At 35.7% G+C, this 12,351-nt stretch overlaps 1 protein-coding gene across 1 annotated transcript in view; it reads right to left on the reverse strand.

The window, feature by feature from the left end:
- ESR1 (estrogen receptor 1) overlaps window positions 1-12,351 on the reverse strand; it is a 101,158-nt gene that overhangs the window by 55,700 nt on the left and 33,107 nt on the right. The window contains exon 3 of the mRNA XM_005420121.2: window positions 1,376-1,492. Within this exon, the coding sequence (XP_005420178.1) occupies window positions 1,376-1,492 (117 nt within the window). The remainder of the gene's footprint in view (window positions 1-1,375; window positions 1,493-12,351) is intronic.

A 12,351-nucleotide genomic window follows, 5' to 3' on the forward strand; every position in this document is an offset into this window, starting at 1 on the left:
CACTGGTAGAGTGGATCATTAATTAAATACACGTAAGTATGGATGCAAATGTGCCAAATGAAAAATGCAATGTCATCAACAAAAAGCATAATTATAAATCCTAGCTGTGATCTGCCATGTGTACAAAGGTCAAAGCTAAATCTGCATGGCATATTCATGTATGGATTCCCTGCTTTTAGTGTGCCTTTCTTGAACCCCTATTTATTCTGGATCATACCTGTGATATTAACTACATACACTTTGAAAAGTTCTAGCCATATAAACCAGGATGTTCAGATCAATACATAAAATCTCATGAAAAAAAATCAACCGCTGTCTTAACTTCTAGAAGAAAAAGCAGATTTTACATCCTCCTCCTGCTTGCATCCCACAATTGAGATCAATAAAATCAGTCTCAGTTCTTTCCTAATCCTCGAGTTGAGAAAAATGTAGACCCAATCTCAAGTGCAGCAACAACTGATCATTTTTCCTTTAGCCTTTCTCTTTTTCTCCTAAGATTCTCAGACTTGGTCTACCTTTGCTGGACTTACAAATGATTTGTTGAGGAAAGGACCAACATGGTGAGTTCCTCTTCTCTCTTGCACCAGACTTTCTGGGGCATAAGTAAGCATTAGGTGTGCCAAAGAAAGGAAGAACCAGTCTGTAATCTAACTAGCTCTTTACACACAAAATACATGGAATCCCTTCTGCCCTGTGCACTTATTAGTTTGCTAAGTTTTTCCTATAGATACAGGTTTCCATACAGCTACTGATTACTCTTCACTGATGAAAGCAATTTGAAATTTTTAGCAGGCTACAACAAGCCATCATTATTACAAATCTTCTAGGAAAGTGGCATTTATCACAGTTCTTATAAAATGAGTAAGCCTTTAATATTGTTGAGTTAAATTAATTCACATCTAAAATACGTGTACAGTACCATAGCAGAGAAATTAAGTTTCCCTTCCAGGATTCACAGAACAAAAATCACATATCCAGAAGTTTATTTAATAATATGGACTGATTTGAGACTACCAATGCTCTTCCCACTGAACTGCAAAATGCTGCAAAATCTTGGGTTAAATTTCATTCATCAGGATCTGAAGCCTACCATGAGAGACCAAAACCACACTGAATTAAAAATAATAACAGAGGAATTCTAATTCTGTTGAAATCAATGGTCCTCTTATTTTTCATGCAAATCTGGACAAGATAACATGATATTCCAGAGCTTTCCGTTTTTTATTTAATAAAATAATTTTGATTTAATAGACTTCAACTCAATAAAATCAGTAGCTCCCTCCTTTAATTAGAAACCATAGCAGCTGCCCAATGAAGCTAAAAGGCAGGAAGGCAGACAGCAATGCTGAAGATTTGATGACGGCTGTGTACATACCACCTTTCATCATCCCCACTTCGTAGCATTTTCTCAGTCGGCAGGCCTGGCAACTCTTCCTTCTGTTCTTGTCAATGGTGCACTGGTTAGTAGCAGGACACATGTAGTCATTGTGCCCTGTAAAACCAGAGGGAAAGTAAGGACACAGCTATACACAGACATAACAAAAATTACTATAATATCTTGGGGAAAAAAGTAGGGTTACCATCATAACCTCTCGTAAAAGTGTCGATACAGATTTTGAAACTAACGTCCCTACGCCACACATTTATTTGCAAATTCTTTAAATTAAAACTTCTGTAGACTAATTAAAATAGTGAGCAATTAAAGCAGCCACAAAAGAGGATCTATTAATATGAACAAGTGCCTTGACTTCCTTGCTCTCAGGCTGAGAAATACAACACCATCTGGTTTTGTGTGCCTGTGCTGATGTTTAACCAACAGACTGCACAAAATGAGGTTTACAAAATTAAAAAGATTTTATCTATGACAGTCAGTTCCAGTAAAGAAACAAACAACAACATAGAACAGAAGCGAAAATCCTCAAATAATTAATTGTACCTCGGGGATAAATCAGTCACTAATTCCAGCTGCATGTCTACTGCTTTGTGCAAAAACTTTCTGACATGACAAATTCTAAAATTACCACACGCTGAAACCAAGATTGTTACTGGGATCTTCTCCTTCAGAGCTCCTCTTCCTCATTTCTTACTCTCTTTAGCACTTATTAGTGCCAAAAAGCATCTATTCCAATTTGCTTTTAACAAAAGTGTGCTTAAATCTGCTATAAAATTATTTGCCAACCATTGACAAAGGTTAGCAAGGATGAAAAACCCTCTTTAAAACAATCTCATTGGTTCTCTGTATTAATCTGAATATAACTAAGGTACACCACACACGTTAAAAAAAAAAAGTTACTGCAGAACTGTTTGTTCTTTCTTTGAGGTCAAGGGATCAGCTTGAGGTAAAGTAGGGTGGAGGTTTCACAGAGGCCTTGGTCTCATCAAATCATCTATCCTTGACTACAAATTAGAAAATAGAGTAAAAATTACTATCAGATTACACCAGAAGCATCTGCTCTCTAATGCTGCATAACTGGGATCTCATCAAAATAAGTAGCCAGACTCTAAACTTGTTACTAGGGGAACAACTGACTATGCCCCGTCTCAAATAGACAGAACTATTATTTTTTAGGTCTACCAGATAGAACAAAATAATACTGGAAAGGTCTGTATCCATTTGCTTTGCTCTACCAATGCAGTAAACAGGTACAACTGAACCACCATCTCAACCCAGCATGAGAGAACACTTTAATTTTCAGTTCCTCTGGTAGGATACAGACTGTTCTATATCTGGTTCAAAACCTTTCACATGTAAGGAAATAAAAAAAAATCAAGTCAGAAAGAAAAGAGCCTCAACCACATATGCAGTATCTACAGAGAAAAGGAGCCAAAAAAGAAAGCCATATTTTTAAGAAAATGCACTTATATTGAATCACACTAAGCAGCAGTGAACAAGTGTAGCGCCTGACTTCAATCACCTGCCTTGTTCATTAGGCAACTTTGGAAATACCATGAGATAAAGATTAATTTTAATTACTTTTTTTAAAAACAAAGAAGTACTTTGAAAGAATAGCTCATTGTCTTCCTGATGAAGTTAAAAGGTAAATTCACATGGTGAATGAGTGCAGGCTTTGAAATCAGCAAATAATTCAGAACATCATTTAGATCTCTCTAAAATGAGGAGATAAATCCCACTTTGGTCGAAGTTGAAATCATGCTAACCACCTTTGCTGGATTGGCTGACTTTTATAGTGTTCAAAGGTTAAAAAAAAAGTGACTGAAGTGACTGCATGCAAAAACCACAAATCAAGTGTAATCAATGTCATCAGGACAGCCATCCTATTTTTGCTATGCTTATGTGGGTGATAACCTTCTCCTTGGCTATGAATCTGTGTTTACTTGTGCAAACCACAAGTGTTTGGAAATAAACACTTGGACTGTAGAATAGTACATAAAATAATCCTATTTGTAATAGAGCTACAGTTCCTACATTCATATAATAATATTTTTCCTTTTGACGAGTTTTATCATGAATTTACCATTTAAATGTTAGCATAATTAGTCTGTTTTCATGCACATGATCTGCACCTTAGACAATACACTGTTCACTCAAAGTGCCTGATTGACTTCACAGAATAAAGAGTGTAAAATCTGGCTGCTAAAAACAGAAAGATCTCTGTGTGGTGGACATACTTCTTTAGATTGCAAGTATCATTGTTTAGCCTTTCAGATTTCCTGTAAGTCTACGGAAAAGATAATGCATTTAATATTTATCATAATTTTTTGTTTATTTTAATCAACATGACTTCAAGAGATGGGAAAACATGCTGATCTGAGAGAGAAATTAGGAAAATTTTCATACATGAAAGGATAAGAAGGAAGGAAAGTAAAGCTAAATTGTAGACTTTATCCACACCTTAAGGTGTCAAACAAGACTGAAAATGAAAAGCAAAACCTTAGGAAAAATTACATTAAAAAGAAAAAATAAAAGCACTTGGACATTACATAGGCTTACCCAGTAAAAACAAATGTTGAATGTCAAATAAAAAGTAACACCAATTTTAAGTTAAAGTGCCCCAATAAAACTGCACTTATTGGTTTTAAAATCATACTTTTTCCTAACAGCTTCAGAGAAGAACATAAGGTTATGTCTAAATCCTTTATAAGCACAGATACTCAAATTCACAGTTTAACTACTCTCAGAAATGGCCTTTGGATTTGGAATTTGTGTTCTCTTAGCAACTACTCAGCACTGCTGAGAAGATTAATCTTCTTTCTGGTTTTAAACAAAGAAAACATTAGTAACATGTCAGTAAGGAAAAGAGTCTAGAAGGCTGTAAAACATGCTTCATTTGCATCCAGTGAGGAAGTCCTCTTTTTTCTGCATACCTCCCTAGGAAAGATTATGAAATATCCTGAATTAGCAGGGACCTGCAAGGATAATCAAGTCCAGCTCCTGGCCCTGCCCAGGACAGTCCCAACAATCACACCACATGCCTGAGAGCATTGACACACATCAACCACAGAACCACTGATGAATGGGAGAGGAGGAGAGGTTAAAATTTGTATACTCCATGTTATGTCCTTCAGCCGTGTCATGGAGCGTACAAGCTGTGTTTGCTTTCCAGGGGAATCTTCTTGTCTTCACTTAGGTACAACTGTTCCTGCTCACATGAGCAGGTAATTCCAGCCAAATGGCTGATACCAAGCTCTTCTTAAACCTTTCCATATAGTAACAGGAAAAATGAAAAATTAGGAGAACGGGCATGAGGATAACAAGCCTGCTGCCATCTCACCAGTATAATAATGCATGAACTTATATACTGAGAAAGAATGAGATATATTTTAAAAGCCACTATTTAACTTCATAAATCTATAAACATTAAATTACATTTTCTACTCAAGCAAATAATTTTGAATTTTTTATTATTATCTTAAAATTTAATTTGGTGCTTCATCTACTATTTCAGGATTTTGATACCATGTGCAAAGTTTACTTTTACCCTGATCCAATGTTTCTAATTTTAGACAACGTAACAAAACAGAAAGGATATTTTTTCCTCATGACAAATAAAAATAGACAAAAATACTGATCCAATCTTACAAAATCTGGCAAGGAGTATGACATCAAGTTTCTGTTTCCCTAGCTGATAAATCACAATTGTTTTAAGTCCTTGGCACATGATTAAAACAACAGCTGTGTTAAAGGGAAAAACTCCCACAATGTATTACTCACAACCATCTCAATATGATCTCTCCAGAGACTAAAAGCATTTTCAGAGAGAGTTATAGGCATGTCATGGCCATCTTATTCCCACAGACTTTGAATGAAACTCTTGTATTTTTAGCTTCCCATTTTATTTGAGCCAGAATGGGAAGGGGTAGAATTCTACTAAAGAAAACTCCCACAACTATTATAAAGAGCCTAAGAAGCTAAAAATATTGCAAATTACTCTCATGCACTCAAAATACTATCAAATTTTATTAAAAAAAATTAATGTAAGCCTCTATTTTTATTCCAGTTATAACATCAGGTTTGGATCTTCAGTACCTGCATGATTCCTGCTATCATACATTTTTCAAGGAGCTGTGTGGTGGTTTTTGAACTGAATTTTCTGCACTGAAGTCTGTAAAACTAAAACCTCAGTACAGCCAACAGCTGGTGTGCTAAATTATTATACTGTTCTTTGATACCAGTATTTTGACAAAAAAAAAGAGAAAATATGTTTTCAGCCTGTGTACCACTTTTTCCTGCAAAGCACAACCTAGTTATACAATTCTTTAATTAATTTGTATGTATCTGTGATCCTTGGTTTTCTCCCTCATACCCCAATACCATCCATGCTCTATAGTATGAAGAGTCACCCATTTTATAATCAGAAGGGTCAACCAAGGTATCTTAGTCTCTTGTCCTGCATATCTCTAGCCACATTTTAGAATGGGAATAGCTGTGTTATCTGCCACACGCTCTAAAAGCAAGTGGAACAGTTTAGCACTTTCCTGCAAGACAAAAATTGCATGTTCTCTTGTAGTTTCTAAATGTGAAGTGCTTTTGTTTCTCATGTGAATATTCTGAATTGCTGAAAGGCTTAGTCCTGAGCTAGAAGTAATGTGAGTTTTCAGACAAAATATTCACTAAACACTTGTAATAATGTTTATTAAACATGTAATAAACATGTAACATGTTTAATTTTTTGTTGTTGCTTGATATTGCACAACAGTCATATTCCAGGTGAACATTAAAGGTGATAATACAGGGTACATTAAGAACATCTTCTAAAAGCCAGGAATTCTATCTAGGAAGTGGGAAGAGCTCTGGATTTTGCAGAGGAAAAACTAATGACCATTTATAAAATCAGATAAGAGTCATTTCTCTACTCTCTGTCAATGTGTGTTGCCCAACTTCACAAATGTTTTCAATATTGCCTACATTGACACATAATAAGTCAGCTAGGAATATATAGTTCAGATGATTTCAGAAAATCAGTCTCAGAAAAGAACTGTCAGAGTTCACTGCTACAATGGAAGCTGATACTGAATAAGGCTCCATAGTGTCTGTCCAGAATCCAGTTATATGTATTCCTCACAAATGGGTTGTGATCTGGAGTATTTCTTTTATTAATTGTTATTCATTTGTAGATGACATTTTTATGCATTAGAAGAACAGAGGAAAGGCCAGACTACTCTGTTAGTCAGACTGAAATAAATGGCAGGAGAGTACAGAATAAGAATTCCAAATTACCTTGGCAAACTGGAGGTAGCACATGGGAAAACAACAGGACAAAAGCACGAAGTACAAAGGACTGGTAGAAATCTCTGCATTAAAATAGGAGTAATCATATGCTCAAAACAATGAGGAAAATAAATGATTTCTTCTGCAGAAAACTATACCTGACTTTATTCTGCATCACACATCGATTATGAGTGAAGAGTATCATGTTTTTGTAAATAAGGCAAACATTACAGTGTGATGGATATAGACAAATACTATGTGATGGATGGGTTTGTAAGATAATCATATTACTCTGTTCAGTGCTTGTGAAACACCATATTGAAGGAAATCATGCTTCAAGAAAAAAAGAAAACAGTAGAAAGTGGAGAACCTCCAAAGCAGAACAACTAGAATATTACAAGTCAGTAAAAAAAGATCTGTGAGAAAATGTTGAATAAACCTTGTTTCCTCAGGTTAGGTAAAACAGAATTATTTTTTTCAAGTGTGATAGCAAACTTCCATGATTTAAAGGTTGTTGCAGAAAGAAAGAGAACACTTTTTTTTTTTTTTGTGGCATGATTCTCAGGAAAACAAGTGAGGACCTTAACCTGCAGGCGGGGAGATTCAAATTTCCCAGTAGCCTTCAAAGATAAGGAGAATAAAACATTGGATCAAGCTACAGGTTTTAAGAAGCAGATCAACATATACATGGAATTGGTAGAAGTTGATCCTATCACAGGACAGAATGATGAGCTCAGTCAGGGTCCACTGCAGCTCTATGATTTGCTTAGGCCTTGAAAAATAAGGAAGTATCCTGGATACAAACATCTTAAGCCACTATCACATCCATGCTGAATGCAGCACTTAAAATTTGCTAGAAAAGTACCACATTCAAAATTGTCTTACTAGAAAAAAAGAGGCACTGACTCTTGCCTTTCAATAGCACTCAAATTTCTGACATGAGATCACCATAAATTGCATAGCTGAAATTAAAAATGCATGTTAGAGAATGCAATCAGAGCACATATTTACCTCAAGGAACACTGGAGAAAAACTACTAAAAGCACAAAAGGAAATCAAAAGAAGTTTCAGAAGAACCTGGCTGACCACCAGCAGTTAGAGCAGTCTCAATGACAGCTAAATCCAGATAGACTTTCCAAATCCACCTTTTCCAGCCTTCAAACTTCCAACAGCCATCTCCAACTGGAACCATGTGTTTTCCACCCTGAGGCCAGATGCCCATCTGCAGCTCCCTGTTGATAGGCTGTGATTAACTCTGCTAAACTCACTGAGGTTCCTGTTCTGTAGTTTGGCTGACAGCTCATAGTACCAGTGTACAAGCAGTCTTATTAGGGAGTTTCTGCCTTCTTGGCTGCAGGATCTGAGCTGTTATAAAACAGATTACAAAAATACCATCAAAACAGAAGACAAGAATAGAAAATTAAAGGGAAGATCTCAGAAACATCCCAGATTGACACTATTGCAATTGCTGCACTTCACCATTACCTAAACACTCACTTACAAGCATGTTTCACCAGTAAAATTCTCTCAAACATGAAAATATGTATACATTACCACCCCTCTCAACATTACATACTTTCAACAAAGTACAGCTCTATCACTGTCAAATAAAAACAACTGATAACACTCAAAGTCTACTGCCAAAACTCTCCTACTTGATGGTCAAAAGGCATAACTGCTAATTAAAATCCAGGTTCAAGGCACATTAGCAAAATACTTCCCAGCTTCAAGAATTCCTGCACTTTGGAGACCATTATATCTCTGATCAAGACATTAAAGGCAGGCCTCTGGAATTCCTCAGCGATTCATCCATTCTCAGAAGCCAACCTGTTCTGGTAATGCCTCCCATGATGGAGTAATTTTTAACTGACTATATGTGAAATATCCCAGATATGAGCAAAAGCTGTGAACAAAAGCCGAGAAGATGCACCTGAAAAGCATAAGAAAGGCACATGAAGGGGAAATAGAATGGGTGATTTCTAAAATGCTTGAGCAATTCTGGGATCAAGATACCCTTTAACACAAGGATTTACTCCTGATTTGTTCTGAATCACTTGTGCTCCCTCTGGGGGTTTGCAGACACCCATATGTAGGCATTTGCTGGATGCTTGTCAGAGGTGGTATGAGTAATTCCTTCCTGTCTCATAGGGCTTGGTGGCCATCCAAAAACCAAGAGAATTAGAAGGGGGAAAGAATGTGTGAGTCACAAGGGGATTTTTAATTTGTAAATGGCATTTGTAAGGCTCGTGTTGAAATACATCATCCAATTCTGACATCCAGATTTTAGAGAAGCTGTTATGGGTGTGGGGGAATGAGTAAAGGTGCAAAGATAATGGATTCAGAAGATAGAAAGATATACAGCAGGAGACTGAAACATTTTAGTTCACTTAAGATATCAAGGTGATTTGATGACTTGATGACCTAATTTTTAAGAACTTTCCACAAGAGAAAAATAGTAGTAGTTACTAAGACTGGTTCACGAAAGTGATGAAAAAGCCAAAGACACATAAGAGGTAGAATAATATACATGGTTTTGGTAGATTTTTAGCATATGGGAGGACAAATCATTAGAATAAGCCATCATTATGGCTTAAGAAAATGCTTGAGCTCATGGGCATCTTGAATCTGCGCATCTTCTAAAATATTTACCTCCATCAAGTTACTGAGCTTTGGAGATGGATAGCATATAAAGTTCATATTCAGAGAAGAGAGTTATTTATCTAATGGCCCTTCTTGGTCTTAAAATTCATAAATATTTTAGGAGACAAGTACAGTGTGCTGTGGTTTGGCTCTTTGTTATACTTCTGAAATCACGTCCCTCAACCAAATACAATTCTGAAGGCTATACATGCTGGGGGAAGAGTAAACCACTCTTCCATCACCGAGCAACGTGGTATCCTTGGTGTCCTGTGACTTTTCTCTCCCATGAAAGCTTGTACATTAATAACACTCTGCACTGAGTTTTCTCAAAACAAGGTCCCAAAGCCCTTTTGGGACATAAACTAACAAAATAGACTGACATAGGCAGCTTCAGGACGCAGTTCAGGTTTTCAGCAAACCATCTGTTGTTTAACCAAAACTGAAAACTTGCACATATTGAGGCAATTTCTAATTCAGGTTACCTCTTAAGCTTTAACTACTTGACAACAAAGGAAAACACCTCAGCATTTAAAACTCACAAAATATTACCAGGAACATTCCAGATCCCCTGGATAAAAGTGAACATTGTCACCTCAGGTAAGTTTCAATGCAGATGTGAGTTTTCATAAAATTTCAGTATATACTTACACAGGTAAATAAAATTACCTCAGATATCTCTGAGAATAACAGAGGTAATTCATTACCACACGCAGTTTTTTCATGTCTGTCCTTACTTTTTCCTGTGGTTCTATTAAGAACAATGAAGAATGCTTGTATACACTCTAACAGGAACATGAAGGTTCATTACAGCAACTCTCTTATGGAATCTCTGATGAGAAGTACAGAAATTATTATCTCTACATCTATATAGTCATTGAGAAATACAGATTAGCAAAGAAAAAAGTAGCACAGTTATCTTTGCTGAAACAACAAAAAACTTTGCTTAAAGCATTTTGGTTATTTTTGTTCACACAAAAAAGTTCTGTGAACCTCAACAGTGTTGGATCATATGAGTCACAGGAATTTTTTCCCATTTATTTTAGGAATGCAGAGCATATATACAATGCAGTATATATAATAAATCAAAAATACATACAATAATATTTAGTCCACGTATTCTTCTATAAATATACCTGCACATAAGTAGCATTCATTCCTAGCTATCTGATCACAGTATATTTAAAATTATTATCATCTGCAAGGTAAATGCATGGTTTTGCATCTATTCTCAATCTAAAAATTACTTTCATTTTCATAAATTGTACACATATTCAATGAGAACATGTAACTGCGGAAATAGAGATCCTTTCCAAATCCAGTAGAAAATTCAAAAATTACCTTAGTTCAAGACTGGGTAGCTATGACTTTAAAAGTTCAGAAGACTTTTCTTACCCTCTGTGATCAAATGATCACAATTCTCTCATAAGTACTCATATTCTTGAATTATTTTCTTTATATTTGTGGATGTCATTTTTTACTCTAACTTAATCACAAAAGAGGCGGATCAACTGGAGAAAGTACAGAGGAGCTTAACAAATGGGATCAGAAGTCTAGAAAGTATGTTCTACTGAAAGAAATTGGTTTGTTTAGTCTAAAAAAGAGAAGACTGTGAAAAGATATGATAACAGACTTCAACTATGTAAAAGGTTGTTGCAATAAGCGTTCTTCGTGCCCACAGGGGATAGGGCAAGAAGCAAGGAGCTTAAATTAGACAAACATAACTTAAAGATCATGCAAGACATTTTATGGGATCCTGGAAACTTAAGTTTCAAGATTTAAAAGCTTATCTACTTAAAAATTACATTAAAAAAAAAAATATATATATATGTAGCAAGAAGCAAATTTACTAACTAGTCTTTAGTATAGCACAAATAGAAAACAGATCCAGTTTGGTGGACCACAACATTTGTCCATGTGGAGACCAGGGCAAAACCACCAAGTGCTGACAGCAGAAACTCAATGAAATGGATTCATTTCCTCTATCACAATGGCCAAACACTGAAGATCTTTGCTGCACAATATCCACTTTGTTGTGATTCAGTTCAGTTCAAGCACAAAGACATAATTTCAAAAGTCTAAGAATAATTCTGACTTGGTCAGAGGAACCAAAAAGGAAAAATAACAAATACACAATAAGGGAGCTGTTCTCCTGACATCACAAGTTAAAGTAAATTACTCTGATGTGAAGAAGAAAAAGCATTTCACCCTTTCTCCCTTCAGTGTTGCTTATTACTGACCTCTGGGTCTAACCACTCGTTCTTTTAAAAATAATTTCAGTGTGTCTGCACAAATAGAAATATGAGTAACTATTAACTAATCATTGTCATTCAAATAATTCCATCCATGTCTACCCCTCCATCATTCTTTCACTTTTTTCCTTCAAGGGGGGAAGATTCTGAGCTGAATGCTGGAAGTCCTAATTAACTCACCTCAGTGCTAGTCATGCAACAAAACAGGCAATAATCACTCCTTGTGAAATGATGTAAAACTGTTCCACACTATGTTACCTTCAGTAAAACAGGCAACAGAATTTTTTGTGCCTATGTGTCACCTGGAGACCTTCAAAAAGCTATAGAAACCTAAATAAAGCACAGCACTTTATTAGTTGTCTGTTTAAAAGGAAGAAATCTGTTTTATTTTCTTCTCTAAATCTTAGATACTGAACAGTACCTGTACTTTCTGCAGAATTATAATTACTTCTTACTCATTTTAAGAGATGTTGAACAAAGCAAAAAAAAAAAAAGCATCCGTTCTACAAAGTGACAGGCATTTAAGGAAAGAATTATCCCTGTCACAGTAATTAACAGTGGTTTTGTTAGATGCCCTTTACTCCAGTAGCCTTTTTAACCACAACAAGACTGTGAACAAAACCATTCTGTGTACAGTTCAAAGCCCTGCTTTCTTGACAGACACAAATAATATTTCATTAAGGAAACATTCCTTTTCAATACCAGCTCTCAGAAGACATCTAGAATCTTTAATGAATTGAAATTTGAACTGGACAATCTGGCCAATGAAGCACTAAATCAAGATTAATAAAT

The sequence above is a fragment of the Geospiza fortis genome, unplaced genomic scaffold (assembly GCF_000277835.1).
Source record: "Geospiza fortis unplaced genomic scaffold, GeoFor_1.0 scaffold162, whole genome shotgun sequence".
NCBI lineage: Eukaryota > Metazoa > Chordata > Aves > Passeriformes > Thraupidae > Geospiza > Geospiza fortis.